The 24,323-nt window shown below is 40.9% G+C and overlaps 1 protein-coding gene across 5 annotated transcripts in view; it reads left to right on the top strand.

Annotated features, from left to right (window-relative positions):
* Positions 1-24,323, top strand: part of eftud2 (elongation factor Tu GTP binding domain containing 2) — a 133,356-nt gene that overhangs the window by 103,671 nt on the left and 5,362 nt on the right. For all 5 annotated transcript variants that reach the window (XM_078223846.1, XM_078223844.1, XM_078223845.1 and 2 more), the window contains 16 exons: positions 2,777-2,840; positions 4,457-4,547; positions 6,173-6,308; positions 7,121-7,248; positions 7,578-7,771; positions 9,566-9,677; positions 10,101-10,241; positions 11,560-11,661; positions 11,776-11,858; positions 14,641-14,727; positions 15,649-15,775; positions 18,079-18,166; positions 20,185-20,303; positions 20,672-20,766; positions 21,950-22,103; positions 23,228-23,335. In XM_078223846.1, the coding sequence (XP_078079972.1) occupies positions 2,777-2,840; positions 4,457-4,547; positions 6,173-6,308; positions 7,121-7,248; positions 7,578-7,771; positions 9,566-9,677; positions 10,101-10,241; positions 11,560-11,661; positions 11,776-11,858; positions 14,641-14,727; positions 15,649-15,775; positions 18,079-18,166; positions 20,185-20,303; positions 20,672-20,766; positions 21,950-22,103; positions 23,228-23,335 (1,829 nt within the window). The remainder of the gene's footprint in view (positions 1-2,776; positions 2,841-4,456; positions 4,548-6,172; positions 6,309-7,120; positions 7,249-7,577; positions 7,772-9,565; positions 9,678-10,100; positions 10,242-11,559; positions 11,662-11,775; positions 11,859-14,640; positions 14,728-15,648; positions 15,776-18,078; positions 18,167-20,184; positions 20,304-20,671; positions 20,767-21,949; positions 22,104-23,227; positions 23,336-24,323) is intronic.

Here is a 24,323-nt window from a genome sequence, read left to right as displayed (position 1 = left end):
CTAGCTAGTCCCCCTGACGCTAAGGGGCAATTTTAGCACGGCCAGTCCACATAACCCACACATGTTTGGATGTTAAGAATTGTTTTGTTGAAGCATTTAAAATTATAATGGTGAAAAGGGAAAGATTTAGAACAAGGAAACATCGTTTTTGAATTTAAAATAACATTAGAATGTTATAGAATGCAGAGAAGCCATAGATGCAGATTTAATTGAAATATTTAAAAGGGAGGGAGATATTGAAGAATTAAATATAATAAGGGATGTGGAGATAGAACGTGAATGCTTAGAGTCTTCACCTTTCAAGTTTTTGGTGTTATAGTATAGTGCTACGAATGTAAGAAACTCCAGCCTATTCTATGCACCTTCCACTCCAATACAAATCACTTGTATGTTTATAGAGATAAAGTACTTCGCAACATTCTCGTCTCCACATCATGAAGAGTATAGAAGCACTGGCAAATATGCAAAACAGATTTGCAATGATGATACCAGAACTAAGAGTTTTTAGCTTTCAGGAAAGTTTGAACAGACCAGGGTTCCTTTCTCTAGAAAAGAGAAGGCTGAGTGGTGATTTTGTAGAGGTCTGTATGAAAGGATTTGATTGGATAAATGTAGAATAGGTGATTCCAGTTGTTGGGGAGACCAAAACGTAGAGGCTGGAAATATAAGATGGTCACTAATAAATGCAATAGGGAAACTCGGGAGAAATGTCTTTACCCAGAGAATGGTGAGAGTATGGAACTTATGACCATAGAGTGGTTGAGGCAAATAGTACAGATGCATTTAGAGAAAGCTAAACTTGTGAGGAAGGAAGGGAATGTTATTGTGACAGGATTAATTGAAGAAGGTTTGGAAGATGCTCATGAACAACATAAACACCAGCATGAATCATTTGGGCCGAATGGTCCATTTGTGTGCTGTATAATCAGTATAATCATATGGACTATCTTAATTTATCTGTTAATCTACTTCAGTTACTTCCCCTATCTCCCCCACAAAAACAATCATGAATTAGTATCAATAGTGCTATCGTCCTCAATTCTGTTATTTTTCCAGTTGTTGAATCCTCTTTAGAGGTGCCAGCTGATCCTCGGTTGCCTACCTTCTCTGGGAGTCTGTGCACTAGGGGACAGATTTCTGGCCTCCTGAAGTCAAGAGAATTTTAATCACCTCTTTGTCTGGACATTATACAGTACACAGCTGTTAAATATATGCTCCACTGATCTGAGCATTCTGTTCAGGAGATTTGCCAGACGAATGTTGCTCTTTTGTGTGGTTGGTTTGAGTGCCTCTGGCCAAGCAAATTAGCTGCCCCCATATCCTCTTGACTGAGGAATATTCAAAGGCAGAAATGAGATATTCTGTAAAAAATTAGATATTCTGTATTTTAAGTTTTTGTGTGTAGTGATATAATATTACAGGCTCTCTTTAATCAATCAAATCACTGAGATATCATCTGTAGTCTTTCAAAATCAATCAAATCCCAGAACAACAAACAAAACAGAACCGGGAAAGTCATGAGACCTGGAAACAGTGGCTAATCCTGGGAAAATCTCTGTTGTGCTATTGCTAACAAGCTCAACTACAAAAATAATTGATCACTACCTCTGATAGGGCTGACTCTTTGAGAGTCCCCCCAAGTGCAGATCGAAGTCCCATTTGCTGCCAGCCAATGCTCATTTGAGCCTGAAGTAGCAATAGGCCTGTCAGATCTGCGGGAGTCAATTCCCTGTCAACTTTCCGGTTAGCACTGCTGCCTAAGCACTAGGGACCCGGGCTCGATTCCAGCCTTGGGTGACTGTCTGTATGGAGTTTGCACGTTCTCCCCATGTCTGCGTGGGTCTCCTCCGGGTGCTCCGGTTTCCCCCCTCAGTCCAAAGATGTGCAGGTTAGGTGGATTGGCCATGATAAATTGCCCCTTAATGTCCCAAGATGTGTAGGTTTGGGGAATTAGTGGGGTAAATACGTGGGGTTGCGGTGATGGGCCTGGGTAAGATGCTTTTGGGAGAGTCAGCGCAGACACAGTGGGCTGAATGACCTTTTGCACGGTAGGGATTTTATGTGACTGCTGCAAGAGTTCTTCACCCTCTGACCTAAAAATAAAACTTGCATCATGAACACTTAATCGAGGAAAAGCTGGATCTACCCATTAAACCTTTCAGTTGCTCTAATAACTTTCCTATACATCCTGATGCGTGACGCCAAGCCAAGTTAACATCCTGATATCAGTTGCAATTGCCACTGTGAACTTACTGTTTGAGGTGCAGCTTTGCTGTGCATGTAAGAAAGTGAACATGCAAAGTGACGAGCAACATTGTTCTGCTTTTTGTGAGGTTGTTTTTCATGCGCCATTACATACCATCACTACCTGACCCCACACTCCCAAATTCTTTTGCTGTTTCTTCCTCAGCCTCGAGGCTGGCGATCCCTGATTCCCTAGACTGTACACTACTCTCCTACTATTGTATTTTTTGAACCTTACTCTGCTGCAATGGATTAATTTCTTCCTCACCAATTGCCAGAAAGCATCCAATGAGGAAGTTAAAGCTGTGAGAGGCATACAAGGGCTCATGTAACAGAGTAATTAAAGAAAGAAAACGTTGATTTTAAAAAGTCATGCGGGGCCAAAACGAGAGATGGTGAGGCATGAATTGGAGACTTCAAGAGTACTTACTGATCGTAAACAATAGACAATTGCTGCAGTTACAGCTTTGGTTATTCTCCAAAATGTACAGTTGTGCTTTTGAAAAGTTTCTCAAATTTTTCTTCTTTCCAGGGGACATTAATTATATGGAGTTTGCAAAGCGTCTATGGGGTGACATCTACTTTAATCCAAAAACGTAAGTTTGAACGCACTCAAATTGGCTCTTATCGGGATCCTATTACTAAGTGTGATAGCTGATATATATTGTCCTGTTTTTTAAAAGAAATTTATGCTCAAAAAACAGGGGATGTTAGTGCTGGGGGACAGGAACTGTTATAGGACAGAGAGTAAAGTGCTCTCTGCTTTGCTGCAGCAGCATGCAATCAGCCCCAAACTCAGAAAAGCAACCTCTTCCTTCTCAGAATAAGGTATCGCTTGTACGTCCAGTATTTTTTTGCCCATCACTAGCTTTCCCTGAAAAGGTGAACTTTCTTGAATCTTTGCAGTACATTTGGTGAAGGTACTTTCATAATTCTGTTGTCAAATGTTCCAGGATTTTGACCCAGGGATAGCGAACGAATGGCAATATATGTTCACGGTGGGATGTGTGCAACTTTAAGCTTCCTGAGTACCTGCTGCCCTTGTTCCCCTTGGTGAGAGAGGGCATGGGTTTGGGAGGTGTTGCGCAGTGACAGAGCCTTGATGAGTTACTCATTGCATCTTGCGGATATGGCCCAATTAAGTACACGGCTTTATCGGAATAGTGTTTTGTTTCTAACATGTTGCTATAGTTGCACCCATCCAGGTAGGGGTTAATCTCTAATTAACTTCAGAATTTATAGTAGATGTAATTTATAACTGAAAAAGTACTGGGAAAACTTAAACATCTTACCAACTACCTACAAAGTAATGGATTGTGTGCTACATGGCATAATGCTCCTGTGCAGTATCCAACCTGCCATGATCAGTAATACTGGAGACATTTCAGTTGGTAAATCTAAGGATAGATTTATATTACAGCTGCAACCTTAATGTGAAACAGCTTTACTTGGCAGCTACATTACACGTCTGGAGTAAATGCAACCTGAATCTAGAATCAGAGCTTGATCTGATACCCGTTTAGAATCTCAGTGACGACTATCCAACGTCAGGCTGGGCTTTGCCACCAAAATTAAGTTTAATATCAGCAGAGTACAAATGGTTCCTCATTCATGCCAAACTTGTAGTATAGATGCACGCTAGAAGATTCCCCCTAAGGTCCACAGGGACATCTTCCAGTAACTAGCAGAGTAGCATGGGGTGGCACAATGGTTAGCATTGCTACCTCACAGCACCAGAGACCTGGGTTTGATTCCCGGCTTGGGTGACTGTGTGGAATTTGCACGTTCTCCCCATGTCTGCATGGGTTTCCTCCGGGTGCTCCAGCTTCCTCCCACAGCCCAAAAATGTATGGGTTAGGTTGATTGGCCATGATAAATTGCTCCTTAGTGTCGGAAGGGATTAGTAGGGTAAATATGTGAGGTTACAGGGATAGGACCTGGGTGGGATTGTTGTCGGTGCAGGCTCAATAGCGGAATGGCCTCCTTCTGCACTGCAGGAACTCTATATATTGATCTAAGAGTTCGTGCCAACCTTCTTGGTACAAAAGGTGAAAGGTAAGAGTTTGTAAGCAGACTTCTAAAATGCCTCTTTAAAAGTGTTTTGCAAATGAACTGGCTTGTTAAATATGGCTTATGTACTTAATTTCTTATTAAAGTATAAATTTTCAAAATTGATTTCCAGCTAACGCACAAAAATACATTATTCTTTCAGACGGAAGTTTACTAAGAAGGCACCAACCAGTAATTCTCAGAGAAGCTTTGTAGAGTTCATCCTGGAGCCTGTCTATAAGATTCTTTCTCAGGTAGATATAATAAAACTTTATTATTGACACACTACATAAGAGAAACAGTAAATGGTCGACTATAAAAAAAAATTGCCCCTTAGTGTCCTGGGATGCGTAGATTAGAGGGATTAGCGGGTAAAATATGTAGGGATATGGGGGTAGGGCCTGGGTGGGATTGTGGTTGGTGCAGACTTGATGGGCTGAATGGCCTCTTTCTGTACTGTAGGGTTTCTATGAAATAATTATATGGCATTAATTTAGTCCAGAGCAAAATACGACAGATGGTGGAAATCTTTGGACTGGACATGTTGCCATTTTAATGTTCAGATGGAGAAAATGTGACTGGACAACTCTGGCTTCCTTTTGTTTACTGTTGACATCTGACTTGTATTATCAAATAGTTCATCTCTTAAGAACGAACTGAAATAGCCTCCAGGTATCTGAAAATGAAGCTTGACGTAATTACAAGATTTGAGATAATTAACTTTGAAGTACATATCTGAACCCTCTCTCGGAGTGAATTCCTGTGAAGTCATAAATAATGTTCATGATCTGTTTCCCCAAAGCAAGAAAAGGGACAATAATAGATACAGCGGCCCCTAATTTACTGTTTTGATTCTAAGTGCTGGGTGGACTTGAAACTGGAGTGTTTCAGATCCGACTTTTAGACCCGTTCTCGGGCGCCCCCATACGCACTCTGCCTGAAAAAATATCAGCAATTCCGAGTCGCACTGCAGAAGCCCGTGGATGGGGCTTAACACGCCCAAAATCCTGCAGCTCTGATCGGCGCCCTCCGACTGCCCATGCGCAGACAAAAAAAAGATAGAATGCGGCTTCCCTGCCGCATTGCTCCCGGGCCGGATAATGCCTTCCCCGGCCCCCACAGATATTTCCCCACCCCTCCCGCCCCCAACGTTACTGACCCCCTTATCCCCCCACCCCCTTCACCACGCAGACCGATCACGGGTCCCTTCTCCCCTCCCCCCCACTGACCTCAGGCAGAGTGGCAGCAGATCCCCAATCCTCCCCACCGATCTCATGCAGAGAGCCGTCGTTCGCTCGGCATCTACTTCCTCACTAACTGGAGCACCCGAATCGGACTTTTGTGGAGCATGTCTGTTTCGTGCAAATTCTGGATAGGCGAACGCGGTGGTAGAGGGAGCAGTGCCAGTAAGGTTGGGCGTGCCGCCCATTAAGCCCATTTAAATGCGTGCAAATGCATTTAAGTGGCCGTTGCGTCCAATTCGTGCGCGGTCCCGATTGCGCCCATTTTCGGGCCTTGGCAAAGGGAGAATCAGCGCGGAGGCGGGCGCGGATCGCACTACTCGCCTCACGCCCAACTTTACCAAATTTTCACGCCTGAAAACGGACGCAACTCAATGGTAAGATCTGGCCCAGAGTGTTGAGAAATGGTCAAGTGTGGTTAAAGGTGGGGAAATAATTGGACAAAGATGGTGGCAGATGTTAGGCAGGAAGTTGCCTCGTGGAGTTGGTGGGGATGAGAATGAAAGTAAGAACAGCAACTCTGTGTGAATGAGTGAAGAAAAAAATGTATTTTGAGTTTTCATAGAAGTTATTGAGCAGGGACTTGGATTTTAATTCTGCTGAGAAATGTGCTAAATCTGTTTACATGTAATGCACAGGTTGTTGGTGATGTCGATACTACTCTGCCACGCACATTGGATGAGCTTGGTATTCATTTAACAAAAGAGGAATTAAAGCTCAACATCAGGCCCTTACTGCGACTCGTCTGCAAGAAATTCTTTGGTGACTTCACAGGTAATTTAATGGTCAGCCATTTCAGATTGAACAGGTGGAGCTGTTGTGCAATTCCTATTATATTTGTGCTTGATGTGCAATTAAAATTGCAAGAGCACTATATTTAGAAGGGAGTGGAATATTGGGGAAGGAGAATCTGCATAAAGTAGATGAAACCAGTAATTGTAATTTGAAAAAGAGTGGCCTCGTTCTTGTAAACTGATTATGGGAATATATATTTATGAAATGGAAAAGGCAATTGCTGGTATTGTATTTTGTACACTGTAAATTTCCACAGTTCCTGGAAGAGCAAACAGCTGGTGCCTTAGAGGGACATGCTAGGGTAAACAGCTGCATTTTAGTGTGCAGAAAACCCTAGGCTACCCATAATCTACCTAGGAAATAAGCTCAAAAGACATGAATTATTGATTGGTTAATATATTACCAACTTTTCCGAATGTGGACATTTTGATACTTAATCTTTACAATCTTATTAACTACTATGGGTTAGGTGTAATTTCTAACAATGCCTCGACATGAACAATTGGCTGTCAAGTCACAGTTGTAACTTGTGTACTGTGCTACAACATATTGTGGCAGTAGTGTGAGAATCCCGTACAAAGGATTTACTGAATTACATTTATCCCTTTCTCCTACTTCTAAAATCAAATAAACAAACAACCAGTCTGAAAATGAGAATCTATTATTCTGCTCAGTGGATTTACAGCATTCTATTTCAGGGAGGAAATAGTATTTCTGTGGTTTTTGAAAGGGATTTTGTATAAAGTTTCCTGTTGCTAATAATGTCAATAACCAATGTAACTTTTCTACAGGCTTGGTAGATATGTGTGTGCAACATATCCCATCCCCACAGTCTGGTGCAAGGAATAAAATCGAACATACATATACAGGTGGCCTAGATTTGGATCTTGGCGAAACTATGCTAGAATGTGATCCTGATGTAAGTAAAGTGTTCTTTAATAGTTATCTGAAAACTTTTACTTGGGAATGAATCATATTTTTCTTTGGTCCACCTAACCTGATAATTCTACAGCCAATAACCTAATCCCAGGAAATGTCAGGGACAATCCAGTATTTATTACCTGTGCATGTGACAGGTTAGGAGTTGAAGTATTTTATTGGTGGTGTTTCATCTGCTCTGACTTCTTGGGGGGGAAAAAACTCACAATGCTTGTTTTCTTGGCAGATGTTGCGTATTGTTCACATTCCTCTGACTTGTTACTCCAGTTAAATGCTTACATGGAACGCCTACATTTTTTGATTGCACAGGGCCCTCTGATGTGCCACACGACTAAGATGTACAGTACGGAGGATGGTGTACAGTTCCACGCGTTTGGCAGGGTGTTGAGTGGAACCATTCATGCCGGGCAGCCAGTGAAAGTACTTGGAGAGAACTACACACTGGAGGATGAGGAAGATTCGCAAATCTGCACTGTGGGCAGGCTTTGGATTTCAGTCGCAAGGTGTTTATCAGGATTGATTCTACCAATAAGTTTGGATAGGAATTTGAAACAAATGGATATTGATCTCATTACAGTTGCAGACAAATAAATGAGTAATTTTAGAGAGGCAATGGCCGAGTGGCATTATCGCTAGACTATTAATCCAGGAACACAGTTCTGGGGAACCAGGTTCAAATCCAGCCATGGCAGCTGATGGAATTTGAATTCTATTAAAAAAAAATCTGGAATTAAGAATCTACTGATGACCATGAAACCATTGTCAATTGTCAGAAAAGCCCATCTGGTTCACTAAATCTTCTTTAGGGAAGGAAATCTGCTGTCCTAACCTGGTCTGGCCTACATGTGACACCAGAGCCACAGCAAGGTGGTTGACTCAACAGCCCTCGGGCAACTATGGATGGGCAGTAAATGCTGGCCAGCCAGAATATGGAGTTGAAGGTGATTACAAAGATGGGAAGTGTGATGCCTTGAAAGGGTTGGAAAACAAGGATGGGAATTTTAACTCCTTGCTCACTGAAAATTTTGTGCTCCCAGTGATCGTGATCTGGTCAGGTTTGGAAATGCATTTAGGTAGTCATGGGCACTCTTGCTGCCCAAGATCTCAGTGTTCCGATATGTTTAGCTGACCATAGTTGTATAATAAGTGTTAACGCAATGTATTTATAAGTACACAGCTCTTGCTTGAATTTCTTCCCTGACTGGTTGACGCTCCACAAATACAAAGCTGAAAAAAATAAATATTTTTATGAAGACTTCCCATCTCATTTAGTCTCTTCAGGTCAACCCATATCCAACAACCTGTTCTGAAAACTCTGTTCACATTTTTACAGCTGTGACAAATCCATCACAGCAGCTGAGACAGTTTATAACGTTCTAAAAGAATCGGCAACACTCTAAATAAAACAATCCACAACATTCTAAAAGAATTCGCCCGCATTTCTCGATGTTAACGTATCCTTTAAGAAATTCCAAGATCCGGAATGAGGCCTAACAAAATCTAATGATTTTTTCATTGGGCCATGCCCTAATCTGTGTACAAAGTTTTCTTGACGTCCATCCATTAGTTTTTGAGATATACTGTTTACAGAACTAATATACAGGGTTAAAAACATTTGCCGAAAACTTGCTGCCATTCACGCTGGCAGGATCTTTGCGTCCTGCTGACAGCACACCCCCGCCATGTGTTCCCCGGCGACAAAGGATGCGTTCAACGGGAAGCCCCATTGACAATGGCGGGACCATAAGATCCCGGTGCCAGTGAGCGGCACACTGCCTCCTGCCGCCTGTCTCAGTTGCTGTGATGGATTTGTCACAGCTGTAAAAATGTGAACAGAGTTTTCAGAACAGGTTGTTGGATATGGGTTGACCTGAAGAGACTAAGTGAGATGGAAAGTCTTCATAAAAATATTTATTTTTTCAGCTTTGTATTTGTGGAGCGTCAACCAGTCAGGGAAGAAATTCAAGCAAGAGCTGTGTACTTATAAATACATTGCGTTAACACTTATTATACAACTATGGTCAGCTAAACATATCGGAACACTGTGGGGTGGGAGAAAAATCCCGAGCACAGCCTCTGCCCACCATCGATGGGGGAGATAACTAGTTTACTATTCAGCAGCATAAATGCGCATGTTATTTGTTGAAATTCTGGCATATTTACTGAAGTGTCTGCACATTTAAATAAATGGAGAAAGGATTCCTCATGGATCTTTATAATTACAAAACAATTAACATTATTGAATCCCTCACTGTATTTCTCCTCGGATCTAAAATGTGATTTATCCATTCTTTAAGGTATCATATAGAGGTTAACAGAGTTCCAGCTGGTAACTGGGTTCTCATAGAAGGAGTGGATCAACCCATCGTAAAGACAGCCACCATCACAGAACCAAGAGGCAATGACGAGGTAAAACATTTTAGCATCACTATTTGAAATTAAAGTGGTTTCATCATAAATTACATGTAGTTGTCGTTTGGATCTTGAACCAACAATGGGTGGAATCTACATATTCTGCTGTATTGATCTCTGCATTGCAATTGATCAGTTAGATGATTGCTTAATTTATGGTCATGGGTAAATATCTTGGGGAGATGGGAGAAACACTGCCTTGGCAGACAACAAAATGGGGATAACTTTCCATGAGGGTTCCCTCCATCATTCACTGTAAATTTGATGGTTGAAACACGGAAACAAGATTAAAAACAACATAAATTGCATTCATGACATTTTCTGGGAAGAAACCTGGCCTTGTTTTGTTCTGCCGAGTTTCTCTGTTTCGTGCATAAATGTGGGAATTTATGCCTTACCGGTGGTGTTTTCTAATTTCAGGCTCAGATCTTCAGGCCTCTCAAGTTTAATACAGCATCCGTCATTAAGATAGCTGTGGAACCTGTCAATCCATCTGAGCTTCCAAAAATGTTGGATGGCTTAAGAAAGGTCAACAAAAGCTACCCATCACTAACTACTAAGGTATGATTGCAAATAGCATTGCTGAGAAAAGTTGTATATCCTCGAAGAAAAAACTTGCATATTTATCATATGGACACGAGAAATGGACGGTGTGATCCCTCTGATTTGCTTCTTTACTCAATAAGATCATGGCTCTCATCTTCTGTATCAACTCAAGTTTTCATGACCTCTGGACAGCAAAAGCACTTTGCAGCCATTGAAGTGTTTTTCCAAGTGTAATTGCTGACCTAATTAATGGCACGTGGCAGCAGCTTATGCACAATAAGGTCCCACAGACAGCAGTGAGATAATGACTTGGTTTGAGAGGGAAATATTGGCCCAGACACTGGAGAGAAGTTTCCTGCTCTTCCCAATAATGCTGTCGGTTCTTCTGGCATTAATCTGATAAACTGGACCTCACCCAAAAGACGGTACCCCCGATAATACAACACACTCCCAGCACAGTACTGAAGGAGTCAGTCTTAATTTTGTGCTCAAGGCTGCGGAATGGGTTTTGAATCCACAACATTCTGTCTCAAATTGCTAGCAATGAGCTACAGTTGACGCTTTATAATTTCAGGGTCATATTTAACTGCCCAAACTCTTCAAACATTACTTTAAGCAAGAGTGCTCTTTATTCATTTTTGCCAGTGTTTACAAGAAAATGCTGCAGTGTGGTTGTGGTGTGTCATGTGAATATGATGGAGTTCACCTCTGGATAATAAAACACAAGGGCAGACTTTAAGACGTTTGGCAGCATTAGTCATTTATAATCATATGAAGCAAGTATATTTTGTGTGTGTGTGTGATTTTTATGTTCATATTTTTACTTTATAATTTGGAAAAACCATAAATAATAAAACAATCTTCAATATCGTTTGAATATTGTAAATTATTTTGATGCATGAATTCCTCTCTGTCGGTCAGTAAGAATTTGGATGCGCTTGTCATCACTTTATTGTCCTTGGCATAGTTGATGGAGAAAATGAAAAACATTTAAAGAAATATTGTAATTTCTGATTGGGGAAAATAAAAGTTAAATCCATTTGAACCCTCATCAGTGAGGACCATTGATTAGCATTTTCTGTAGAGAACTTGTTATTGTGTCTGGACTGCTGTAATATATTTCTGACGTGAAACTCTGGTGGAAAGATTTCAATTGTGGCATATCTAATTTTCAATTTTGTCACACGAGAGACACACACAATCTCCCATTGTCTTTTAAAGGTCATGGCAACAAAATTGTTACTGTCATTATCAAATAATGAAGTGAGCAACTTAACCCCTTACCGTTAATAATAATTGTTCATTGATGACCATTTATTTTTTGTTGTTAAAGGTAGAAGAGTCTGGGGAACATGTAATACTGGGGACTGGAGAACTCTACCTGGACTGTGTGATGCATGATCTGAGGAAGATGTATTCTGAAATTGATATAAAGGTAATGCAAATATCCAAAAATTGTGACTTCATAGTTGTTGATGTGAACTGCCAGCATACATCCTTCATGCAAAATGAATCGTTTCTGCCTTAGTGACTGCTGCTTTTCTCACAGGTGGCTGACCCTGTTGTTACATTCTGCGAAACTGTTGTGGAAACCTCATCTTTGAAATGTTTTGCAGAGACACCCAACAAAAAGTGAGTTTCTTGAATTGGTTGCAGTCAGTTCCTTCAGTCTCTCGTTGCAGTGAATACTAGTTTTCAGCTTCTATTAACTTGTGGCGCTGCAGGTTTACTCACAGAGCATGTATGAGACATTTGCATTGTTTCTGTAATTTGTCCATTCTTATTGGCAGTGCAGATAAATAATCATATAAGTTTTTATAAATCAATTTTCACCATACATAGTTTCCCTTTTTGAGTGGTAGATTCGTAAAAACTGAATCCCTCCTGAATGTTCACCAGAAATATATTTCATTTTGTTAAAGATTCAGAAGTAAATGCCCATTTTATCTATCATCTCAGCGTGTGAGTTGCCTGATGTACTGACATCTTTTGGCCCAGATTGATGCAACAAATAGATGGAGTTTTTTTTGCCATTAATAATTTCTTTTTGTAATTGTTATAATACAATTTAATATTTTAACCAAAAATAATTAGATGGTGTAAATTATTACAAATGTTTTCCCCACAGTTCAAACCTTTTAAAAACGGAACAGTGATCATGGGTTGGCTGCATTTGCCATGTAGGGATCATTTAATGGGTTATATTTTGTTATGCTATATATGTTATGACTGAGGCCAGAAACTCCAAGGTGTTTTATGAAGTTAGCCTAGACCCTAAGTTTTGGCACGGATGAGCACAAGGTATTTCACTCCATGTATGATTCAAGTGACCCACTAGAAAGCTTTTATCAAACAAAGTTTATTTAAGAACGCAGTTAAAATATAATAAAAATAAATTATCATAACTTTTACCAATTACACCATTTAAACATAACACGATATAAACCTTAACCACTACCTATCTATTTTATTCTAAGTCAACCACTATCTTACAGACATACACCCCTCTTCAAACTTGGCACAGAAACAAGTATACAGGATTTTCGGCTTTTTAGCACCTGCTTTGAATTGGTCCTTTGAATGTTGGATCAATTCTGAGGATTCCCAGTTCTAGAACTTACAGCAAGCCCCTGGAGTGCGGGAGAGACAGAGACATTGCCTTCTTCCACCACCTTCTAACAACAACTGAGAAAATGAAACTAAAACTTGGACTTTTCTTTGAGGGATTAAAACTGTCCCCAGGCATATCACCTGACCTGTCAATCATCCCCAAATCAAGCTCCACTCAGCAATCCCCAAAGGACCATAAAATCCCAGAACATTGCAATAGCCCAAATTAAAATCAACATGATGTTAAATATACTGCCTCAGCAGCAATAAAGGACACCAGCCACAGACATCACGGTGCCGACAACTTCCAGGGCCTGCAAAGGAATGTGATTAAAATACATTTCTTAAAGGCACAGTATCGTCACAACATACAACATATCCAGCTTTCAAATGGTACAGTCTAATTAGTGTAGACTGTGATTGAACTTGTGTACATGGAAACAATTGTATTCATACCTGCATTCTTGTTCTCGTTCTTCCTTTTCTGCTGATGCCTATAAATAGTCAGTTGAAGGGAGATTTCAGAGGATTTGATTACAGCAAACAAAGAGAAGGAAGAAAGTCTAACACAAAAAAATGATCATAGCAATAATTTTGAAGGGTGCAGGAATGCTCTCAGGCTTTGACTGTGCGTTTAAATAGATAATTGTGGGTTGTCTGTTGGCTTAACTGCTTCTAATCATTCATGTTTGTTTTCCTGAGTTCCAGCAAAGTTCCAAATAAATGTGGATTTTTCTCCAAATTTAACGGAATACTTTCGGGTTCGATTTGCCTCTAGTTTTGTCGCTGAAGTAGAAACTGAAGAAACAAAATAGCTTCAACGATTTTCGCATTTGAATTCACCTAGTTTAGGAAAACCTTGTAATCAAAAGACAGTTCGCTCTGTAAATATGGAGAATCTCAGTTCATTGGATTTTTAAAAAAAATATGGCGCACTGTACTTCAATAGAATAATGATATAACTCCTGTGAACACTCCATCTCAACAGAGTTACTGTGGGAAGGTGAATCAGATGGCTTCTTGTGCCCCTCTCTCTAGCAGCTAGCCTGCAGCAGCATTCGTGGCAGTTTGAGAGCAGGTTATATGTTTGGCTACAACTGATGAAAGATTCTGGGAGGCCAGGAAAAGAGTACAGGGGATAATAGTTTAGAGCAGGCTCATCCAAGGTGTGGCCCGTGGGCCAGATGTAGCCTACGAGACATTTTTAAGTGACCCGCCACATCCTTCAAATGTAGGTAACAGTTCAACTTCAAATCCCTTGGAAAGAATTTCAAACAATACTCAATAGTCTGCTCAGCCAATCGCAGGCTGGTTTCCCTATGCATTGGCCACTTCTGTGACATTGCCGTACCTTTGCTCAACAACTGTTTCTTTCCTTAAAATCTCAAACTCTTTTTTTAAATTCTGTTTATTGCCGTGTTAAACCTTAACTGTGTTAAACTGTCTGTATGGAGTTTGCACATTCTCCCACTGTCTGCGTAGGTTTACTCTGGGTGCTCCAGTTTCCTCCCACGCTCCAAAGATGTGCAGGTTAGGTGGATTCGCCATTGCCCCTTAGTGTCAGGGGGATTAGCAGGGTAAAAATATGTGGGGTTGCGTGGATAGGACCTGTGAGATTGTTGTCGTTGCAGGCTCAATGGGCCAAATGGCCTCCTGCACTGTCTCCCCACCCCCACCCCCCCCCCCCCCCCCCCCCCCAACCATCGAGCAAAATAGTTGGGCAAATGAAAAGCATGCACCTTGACACAGTACGTATTCTCTACATTAATTTTTCTCTCTTTTCTGTTCCCCTCTACCCTCAAAGGAATAAGATCACAATGATTGCTGAACCTCTGGAGAAAGGTTTGGCAGAAGATATTGAGAATGAAGTGGTCCAAATTACCTGGAACAGGTATGAAATGCACGGTGCCAGATTCTGTCACGTTTCTATTGGATGGGAAGATGATTTATTTTTAATGTTGTTATTTGCTAACCAATTATAACTGTGTATGACTTCAGTTTTGGCATTGAGAAAAGCCAAGGACATAAATAATTTTTCAGCTCGTTTCCCTCGTGCTCTGATTCCACCATCCGACTAGTTATTTAGAGCTTCTAAAGTTTTAAATCTGCCCCAAATAAAAAATTATGAGCATTATTTAAGTAAGAAAGATGTTCCCAATGCCTGATTTAAGTTTAGCACTCCCTAGCTTAAATTTATACTTTCCGGTCCTGCTTTCCCAAATAAATATTAACCCTTTCTATAACATAAAAGTTTATACACTTCAATTAAGCCTCCCCGCCTAACTTATCTTTATTCTCAGTTGTATTGTCCTAAATTCTCTTCACTAATATGGCCTCTTTGCACTCTGGTTAGTTTTGTTGCAATAATAATCCATGGCTGGGGGTTGTTGGAGGTGGCTAAAAAGGGGAATTTATGTTGGGAGGCTGACACTGGACTATCCAACTACATCAGAAATTATGCTGTAGTTGTAATGTGTTAAAATTCTTTTTTCCCAATGCTTTAGCGGATGTTTGGTTTTGGATCTGTTTCTGCATTTCCTATTTATCTTCAAAATGTCTTTGATTTCCTGTATAAATATTACCTATTGAGGAGGTAATTGTTTATAAGCTGCTACGTGGTGTGTTTGTAGATGGCACATAATAGTAGTGCCGAATATATTTGCTGCCATTTCACATAAGCAGCAGGAATATGTTGACATAATTTATTCACAAAGCAATACTTCATATTTGTATTTTCTTTGGATTGTAATGCAGCAAAGTATCCCTTAAAGGCATGTCCTGACATGTCATCTCTTTCTGTACCATACTGTAGGAAAAAACTGGGTGAATTTTTCCAGACAAAATACGATTGGGATTTATTGGCTGCCCGTTCCATTTGGGCTTTTGGACCTGATACTACAGGCCCTAACATTTTAGTTGATGATACATTGCCATCAGAGGTAAGTGTCCAGAAAATAAGGCACTTCTCATGATAGATCTGTTATTTGTCATGAATCATCTCCATAAAGGTCAAGTCAAATAATTCTGCTAAATTTCAGTGTGCAAAAAAATACTTAAACCTAGAGCTGTTTTGAGTGGAGCTGTAGCAGAGTCTTCCTGGTGTGTTTGAAGCAAATAACTTCCAGTGGGACAATAGCTTTATATTCCCATCTGTTGTACAAATTAATACATTTAGTCACTAAATAGTACACAACTTGAGTGTTGCTGAAAAGTGAGACATGATGTCAAACTTTTCGCCTTGCACTCGTCAGGACAGATTTACAGGAATACCAAATCTCAATGGGGAACAATGATTTATGGTGTTGCTATGGGATCCCCTCCAGACCCAATTCTCGCCAACATCTTTATCAGGTTCCACGAGAAACATGTCTTCGATTGAATAACCTCTAACCTCCTACGTTTTGCATTTTTCTGATATGTAGATGATACGTTTGGAGCTGCATGTAAGGAATTTGTTACAGTCCTTAATGGACTCCATCCAGTGCTCAAATTCAACTTTGAAATGGCGAATCAGATGAACTCCCTTTCATCAAAGTGCTAGTTGAGAAACCTGCCAGTAGGTTTGCCACTACTGTCTACTACAGGCCCACTTTCATTTGCCAATATATGTGTTGGGATTCCTACAGTTTTGCGCATTACAGGATTAGCTGTATCAGCAACCTTGTAAATAGAGCACAAGGCATTTCATCACCATGCAACCTTGATGCTGAAATAGGGCACATCAAATCTATCCTGATGATGGCTACCCTGATCAGATCATTGCTCACTGTATATCATGCAAAGTCAGGAATGGGCCCAAGGCCACCACTTGCAATCCTGAAAAGTGCCCAGTCTACTTCAGGTTACCCTGGAAGGGTAAGGTGTCTCAACTTTGAGCAACAAGGAGACAGTTTCATGCTGTTACTATGCAGTAGCAACACAAGTGGTATTCACCACTAGCAGGATACTGCTGTTAAGCAGTATGTTCTGCCTACTCCACAAATGAGTAATGTGGAATATAAATTTCAGCGCCTGTGTGATGTCTGATTATGTAGACCGTACATCGCAACAGCTAGTAAACAAAGAATATGTCAATGCCTTCCGTTTTTCCCAACTAATCAAAAGCTTGAGGGGAGCAAGGGCAGCCATACCCTGATTAATTCCCCATGGCAATGCCTTGACTGCTTAGAGTCGACCTGCCTGGTTTGAATTTAAGCATTAATTTTGCAGTTAACTGTTCCTTGGTGCTTTCTCCATGGCAACACCTCTCCCAATCAGAGTCCACTCAGAACCAATCAGCACTGTCTGCTCACGTAGCATAAATTGTTATTCCTCTTCGAGATTTGGTATTCTTGCGAATCTGTCCTGTTGAGTGCAAGAAGAAAAGCTTCAGCAGCATTTCTTTTTTTTCAGCAATAATAATCTTTTGAATGACTTCTGCAGCCTTCCCTATCAACGTATCTTGAGTTTATTTTGTGAGCATTGTTCATTTTTGGAAGGTATGAAATTTTCATTTTCTGAACTGAGAGTGAGAGTCAGAACCCCCATTTCCTTTTGGGTTTTAGTTTCTAGAACTTGAATACTTGGTTGTTGAATTTTCAAGAACATACTAAGTCTGGATTTTAGATGAGGAATAAGTTAATGTCGTTTTGTTACTTTTTTTAATAGAATCATAGAATCCTACAGTGCAGAAGGAGGCCATTTGGCCCATCGAGTCTGCACAATCCTTCCCAGGCCCTATCCCTACAACCCCATGCATTTACCCTAGCTAATCCCCCTGACACTTAGGGGCAATTTAGCATGGCCAATCCACCTAACCCTCACATCTTTGGACTGTGGGAGAAAACCGGAGCACCCCGAGGAAACCCACACAGACACGGGGAGAATGTGCAAACTCCACACAGACAATGACCCAAGCCGAGAATTGAACCCGGATCCCTGGAGCTCTGAGGCATGGACCCGTAGTTGGCAGAGGGTCACTGTAAATGGCCATAGAAGGAATTTCACTGTATCCAGATTCTGATCAAAGGCCATTGCAAAACTAGGGCTTTCCAGTTAAAATCCAAATTTAAATTTAAGAATGATTTGGACTTGGGCTGGAAATGATGAACTCATTAAGGTAGCTAGCATAGCAACTGATATTAGCTGAGGGAATTGTTCTGGAGCTGATAAAATTGTGTTAAATTCCTTGTTCTGCTGTAAATTTTAAACTTAAATCACTTTGGTAACAAACCTAATGTTATTTTAATTGTTACAATTATAGGTGGATAAAGCACTCTTAGGTTACGTGAAGGACAGCATTGTCCAGGGATTCCAATGGGGAACTCGAGAAGGACCACTTTGTGATGAACGTATGTATTGGCGAGCAATCAATTAAAGCAATGCTTCATGTTTGATATTTCATTAACTGGTAATTTAAAAAAAAATTGAAATGAGAAATTATAAAGGCATTGTTAATGCTCAGATTACTTAGAAATATGTCTTGTTATAGTCAAATTGATTTTGCACTTAACCTTATCAATTGCCGTTTATTAATTTAATTCATCCTTTTTCTATGCTATTGTTTGTCTTGGCTGCAATTTGATCGACCTTGTTCATTAACTTATGTCTGGCACTCGTAACTCCATTTCTAAACACTTTTATTTGAGTTACAAGGCTGAAGCAATACAGAATGGTGGGTTTTTTTTCTAACAAGAGAATGAAATGTGAGAAATTTTGAATTGTTCCATGTAGGGTGGATTCCTGGGTGGATTCCTACATATCATATGGTGCTGAGCACTGGGGCACTCTACTTGGGATTTGATAGTATTAGAGCTCTAGGCGGTGATCTTACTGAAACATTCAAAGTCCAGGCAGGCGGGAAAATGAGAGAGCTGCTTACCAGTTTATTGGGCGAATGCAAATCCTGAATTTTATGCACTTAGTGCATTAAAAATTGCTTAAACGGTTCCTCATCTGTCGGGGACGGGGGAGGGACTTAAATTGCCAGCCAGCCTGTTGTAACAACAGGGGGAGCTATTGCACATGTGCAGACCTCTGTAGTTGCACATGTGCATTTGCAACAGCAGAGGCCTGACAACTGTAAGAAAGAGATATGTCAGGCCTCTGCTGCTGCAGCCAGCCTCAAAGAACCCCACCTCACCCCCCCCAGGTATCATGGGGGCCCATGGCCAATAGTAAGCCCCACACCGCCTGGAAATATTTCTGCCCTCCCCACTGCCAAGACCAATCGCGCCCCCTTCTCCCCTCCCCTCCCACTTCCAGCAATCACCTGCAGAGTGGCAGTGGGCCCCACAATTCCCACCCTCACCGATCGCAACAGCAGAGAGCGCAGCAAGGATCCCTACCCCACCGACCACAACTGCAGAGTGGCAATGGGGCCCCCACCCTTCTTTCCCCCACCGACCACAATTGCAGATTGGCAGCGGGGCCCCCCTCCCTCCCCATCACGGAAAGTGGGCTATGAAATAATCTATTGGTATGGAACTTCAGCCCAGGGGCTGTTTGCAAGATCAGGAAAAAGTCAGAAATTAAACTTATGAATGGACTCCAAAATGCTTCTTAGAACTAATTTCCTATGTTAATCCAAGGTTGGGACACTTAATTATAATTGATATAGGTGCATTGTAAATATGATTAAGCCAGTCTTCCACATGAGACTTGAATGCTAGCTCTGGGTGAATCATCATCTTTAATGCTTGTTGGCCAATTGCGTGCAACATTGTAAATGTTTTGGCAAATTAGTGGGGGAGTTCAGGATAATTCTGGAATTGCCTTTCTCATTCATAATGAGTATTTGAGTATTTTTAATTCATCTAGAGACTGGATGTGCATTGAAAAAGGAGCTTGCATCATATTGCATTCCTTGGAGTAGCTCTTATCATTGTGTGTCAACGTGCTAACCATTATGTGCACCGATAGGTCCTACAAACAATCAAAAAATAACTAAGTATTCAATGTGACAATATTGGTTGATGGAGAAATATTAACCAGAACACCGAGATCGGTTTGCTCCTCTTCTGATAATCGGGCATCAGTGTAAGGATGTAACCTTTGCAGAAGCAGCACTCTCCCATTTACTATTCTGGAGTGCCAGCCTAGATTATGTGCTCAAGTCACAGTAGAATCAAAACCTACATTTTGGTTTGCTAAAGACAAGTCAGACTCAGAATACTTCCATAGGAGCTTTGGTTACATTTCAATTAATTGAGAATGGCCCCCTTTAGTGCAAACACGTCAGTTTGTTTTTATAAAGCCTTCAAGTTTTTGTTTAAATAGAAGCCTTACAGCTCTATTTTTAAATTAAGTTGGTCTTAAGGTGCAAAATTTATCCCAAATGGATCTTCGGATGTGTGCCTTCTCTTTACAGCAATTCGTAATGTGAAGTTCAAGATCCTTGATGCAGTAATAGCTCAAGAGCCATTGCACAGGGGTGGAGGGCAAATTATTCCAACAGCCAGACGAGTCGTATATTCAGCTTTCCTGATGGTAAGGGTTTTTCTTTTAACATTTTGCCACTTTGAATGCCTAATTGTTTTGCAGCAGCATTTCTTCCTTTGGTAAGTAAAACTACAAAAGCACACAGAATAGTGGACACTCTAGACGCTGAAAAAAATTTGTTATAGCGTGTAAATTATCTTAGCCGTGAATTTGCCTATAGATTTACTCTAAACAAACTTCTGGTTCTATTGTTTTTCCTATACTGATACTTATCTATTCAGCACAGTTTCAACAAACTTATTTGGATCAACAATTTGTTGCTATACCTTATTAAATTATAAAATACCTATTTAAATACAGTATCTCTGCCCTGTGATGTACTGATAGGTTTGCCGACAAAATATACTTTTTTCTAGGCCACGCCTCGTCTGATGGAGCCTTATTATTTTGTGGAGGTGCAGGCACCAGCCGACTGTGTTTCAGCAGTTTATACAGTCCTGGCTAGAAGGAGGTATGCAAATTAATTCTACCCATGTCATATTTTTATCTTTGACTTAGTGCAGTATTCACTGAAAATGTTGTACTGGCTGGGTGCAGAGAGAGGCATCATATCAAAAATAAAGGATAAATCTTACCACTATGTTTACTTTATCATATGCTTAAATTTTTATCACATTGTTTAAACCAAGTTGTGCTGCTAGGTGAAAAGAGGACGTAACATTGAGAAACTCGCAGTCTTCACGGAAAAGAGAACATAACATATTGAGAAAATCAACGTATATATTTTTAAAAGTTGCAAGCTCACAGAAATTGCAGGCACAAGATAACAGTTGAATGTGGTGTAATGTGGTAAATGACGTGTGTCCTCGGATTGATCGGAAAACGAATCCCTCCAATAACTCTTTGTATTTTGGTAATACGTCACTGTTAGTATCATTCATTACTCCCAATAAATGTATAACCTTTAGGATTTGAGTCTCTTTTGCATGGTTGTTGTCCCCTCTACCAGATGTCTTCCTTTTCCCTCTACACCCCTAAAAGACAGACTTGTGTTGAAGCGCAGTTCCATATGCAGCTGCAATGTCCCACTACCTCACCCAAGTGACTGTTCAGTTTGCGAGCTGTGGCAATGAGTTTTACTTTCATTGCAACTCGGGCTGATCTCCTGTTACCTGAAATCTGCGCAAGTGTGGTTTCCAACAGGATATTAAATGCAAAAGACATTTTCTGTTCTCAACTTGAGGCTGCTGAAGCCTTTCTGCTCTAGATTGCTCAGTACTTCATTGAGTGATGAACTTCCCATAAGTCACTGGTAACGTGTTCAGTAAAACGCTGCTGTTTGTGAGATGTATCTTCCCTCTTGCTAAAAATACAGCAGTAACTTTGAAGACGCATGATGCTACAACAAACCATCTGGATTTCTAAAAAGACTAGAACATCTACCACCTGAGTAATGGAAGTAAAGAAGCTATAACTTCTTAAGTTTCCAATTGTAGGTTGCATCAGGGATATTTCATGTGGTTATTCTAATTGAGATAGCAACTAGGTATGCATTTATCATGGTTCAAAGGAACTCTGTAGTCAGAATTTGTTGTATAAACAAGTTTTACCTTAATGATGTTCATATTCTGGACAATGTAACCATGTAAATGAGAAGATGTTTCCTCTGCAGTCATTTTGTTTTTCATCTACAGAGGCCATGTGACTCAGGATGCACCCATCCCAGGTTCTCCACTTTATACAATCAAAGCATTTGTACCAGCTATTGACTCATTTGGTTTTGAAACAGACTTGCGGACACACACACAGGGACAAGCTTTCTCCCTCTCAGTCTTCCACCATTGGCAGGTGAGAATGTTCTATTCAGAAGCAAGCAATTGCTATACATTATGCAAACAATATATATAAAATATATAATTAAAAATCTAGTATCAGTTTTTTTAATAGTGACCGGGACACCGTCTGGTTTTCCTAAAAATTCAACTGTTTCCACAATGTTAGAAAAGGAACTCTGTTGTCTTTACCCAGTCTGACCTATGTGACTTCAGTCCCACAGCAACAGTGTTTGCTGTTGCCTGCCCTATGAGATGTTCTTGCAAGCCACTGAGTTCTATCAAACTCAGGGCAACTAAACAGTAAGTATTGGTCTTGGCCAGTGCTTCCCAAACTTTTTTCACTGGGCCGCACTTTCGGAATAAAAATTTGCTCGCGCCACACCGAATTTTTTATTGATAAGAAATACATTCAAAAACAAAACAAAACAACTAGCAGTGCTTGATTCATAACATAGAACACAACTACTTTATAACATGATCATGGGACATCCAGAAAGTATAAAACAATGCTTGTTTAAACCATGTTTAATTGTTTTTTTGATTGCCCTTGAATCATCCTGCCACACTTGCCATCCTCTCTCGCCGTACCAGTGTGGCGCGCCGCACCCTTTGGGAACCACTGGTCTTGGCAAAGATGCCGACACCCTGGGAATTACTTTTTTTTTAAGTGTTCATAAAAATGAGTTCCTGTAAATTAAATAACAAAGATATTCTTGTAACCTCATATAATCCCTACAATGCAGAAAGAGGCCATTCAGCCCATCGAGTCTGCACCGACAACAATCCCACCCAGGCCCAATCCCTGTAATCTCTCATATTTACCCCGCTAATCCCTCCAACCTACGCATCCCGGAACACTAAGGGGCAATTTACCATGGCCAATGCACCTAACCCACACATCTTTGGAGTGTGGGAGGAAACCGGAGCACCCAAAGGAAACCCACGCAGATATGGAGAGAACGTGCAAACTCCACACAGACAGTGACCCAAGCCGGGAGTCGAACCCAGGTCCCTGGAGCTGCGAGGCAGTCGTGCTAGCCACTGTGCCATCCATTAACCTCTGAAACAATTTATGCTATAGAAATAATGATTGGCTGTGATTACTTAAAGTAATGAGTTTTGCGTTTCCGTGAATAGATTGTGCCCGGTGATCCTTTGGACAAGAGCATCATCATCAGACCCTTGGAACCACAGCCTGCACCTCATCTAGCCAGAGAGTTCATGATCAAAACAAGAAGGCGAAAGGTAATTCGATCTGGCTTATAATGTATTGATCCCTTGGTAACCGTAAGCACTTTATCAGATCCAAAGGGTATTGTTTACTTAGTAATATAGGGCAGGTTGAGCTATTGTTCAAACAGATGTTCCATTTTTCAATCTGGCCCTTCTAACAAGTTACAGTATTTGACCACTAACCAACACAAAATAACTGCAATTAGTCAACAGATTAAATTAGTCTCCAACTCTTATCATGGAATCATACAGCACTGAAGAGGCCCTTCAGCCCATCAAGTCCGCACCGACACAAGAGAAACACCTGAACTCCCACCTAATCCCATCTGCCAGCACTTGGCCCATAGTCCTGAATGTTATGTGCCAAATGTTTGTCCAGATACTTGGATATGAGGCAACCCGCCTCTACCACCCTCCTAGGCAGCGCATTCCAGACCGTCACCACCCTCTGGGTAAAAATATCTTTCCTCACATTCCCCCTAAACCTCCTGCCCCTCAGCTTGAACCTATGTCCCCTTGTCACTAACCCTTCAACTAAGGGGGACCGCTGCTCCTTATCCATTCTGTCCATGTCCCTCATAATCTTGTACACTTCGATCAGGTCACCCCTCAGTCTTCTCTGCTCCAACGAAAACAATCCAAGCCGACCCAACCTCTTGCCATAACTTAAATGTCCCATCCCAGGCAGCATCCTGGTGAATCTCCTCTGCACCCTCTCCAGTGCAATCACATCCTTCCTATAAGGTGGCAACCAGAACTGCACACAGTAATCTAGCTGTAGCCTCATCGAAGTTGTATACAACATGGCTTCCCTGCTTTTGTCATCTATGCTTCAATTGATAAAGGTAAATGTCCACATGCCTTTTTCACCACCCTATCAACATACCCTTCCGCTTTCAGAGATCTGTGGACAAACACATCAAGATCCCTTTGTTCCACAGAACTTCCTAGTGTCCTACCATTCAGTGAATACTTCCTTGTCAAATTACTGCTTCCAAAA

This window comes from Mustelus asterias, chromosome 11, assembly GCF_964213995.1.
Source record: "Mustelus asterias chromosome 11, sMusAst1.hap1.1, whole genome shotgun sequence".
Lineage (NCBI taxonomy): Eukaryota > Metazoa > Chordata > Chondrichthyes > Carcharhiniformes > Triakidae > Mustelus > Mustelus asterias.
The sequence above is the reverse complement of the archived record's forward strand: the minus strand, read 5'-3'. Positions and strand labels throughout refer to the sequence as shown.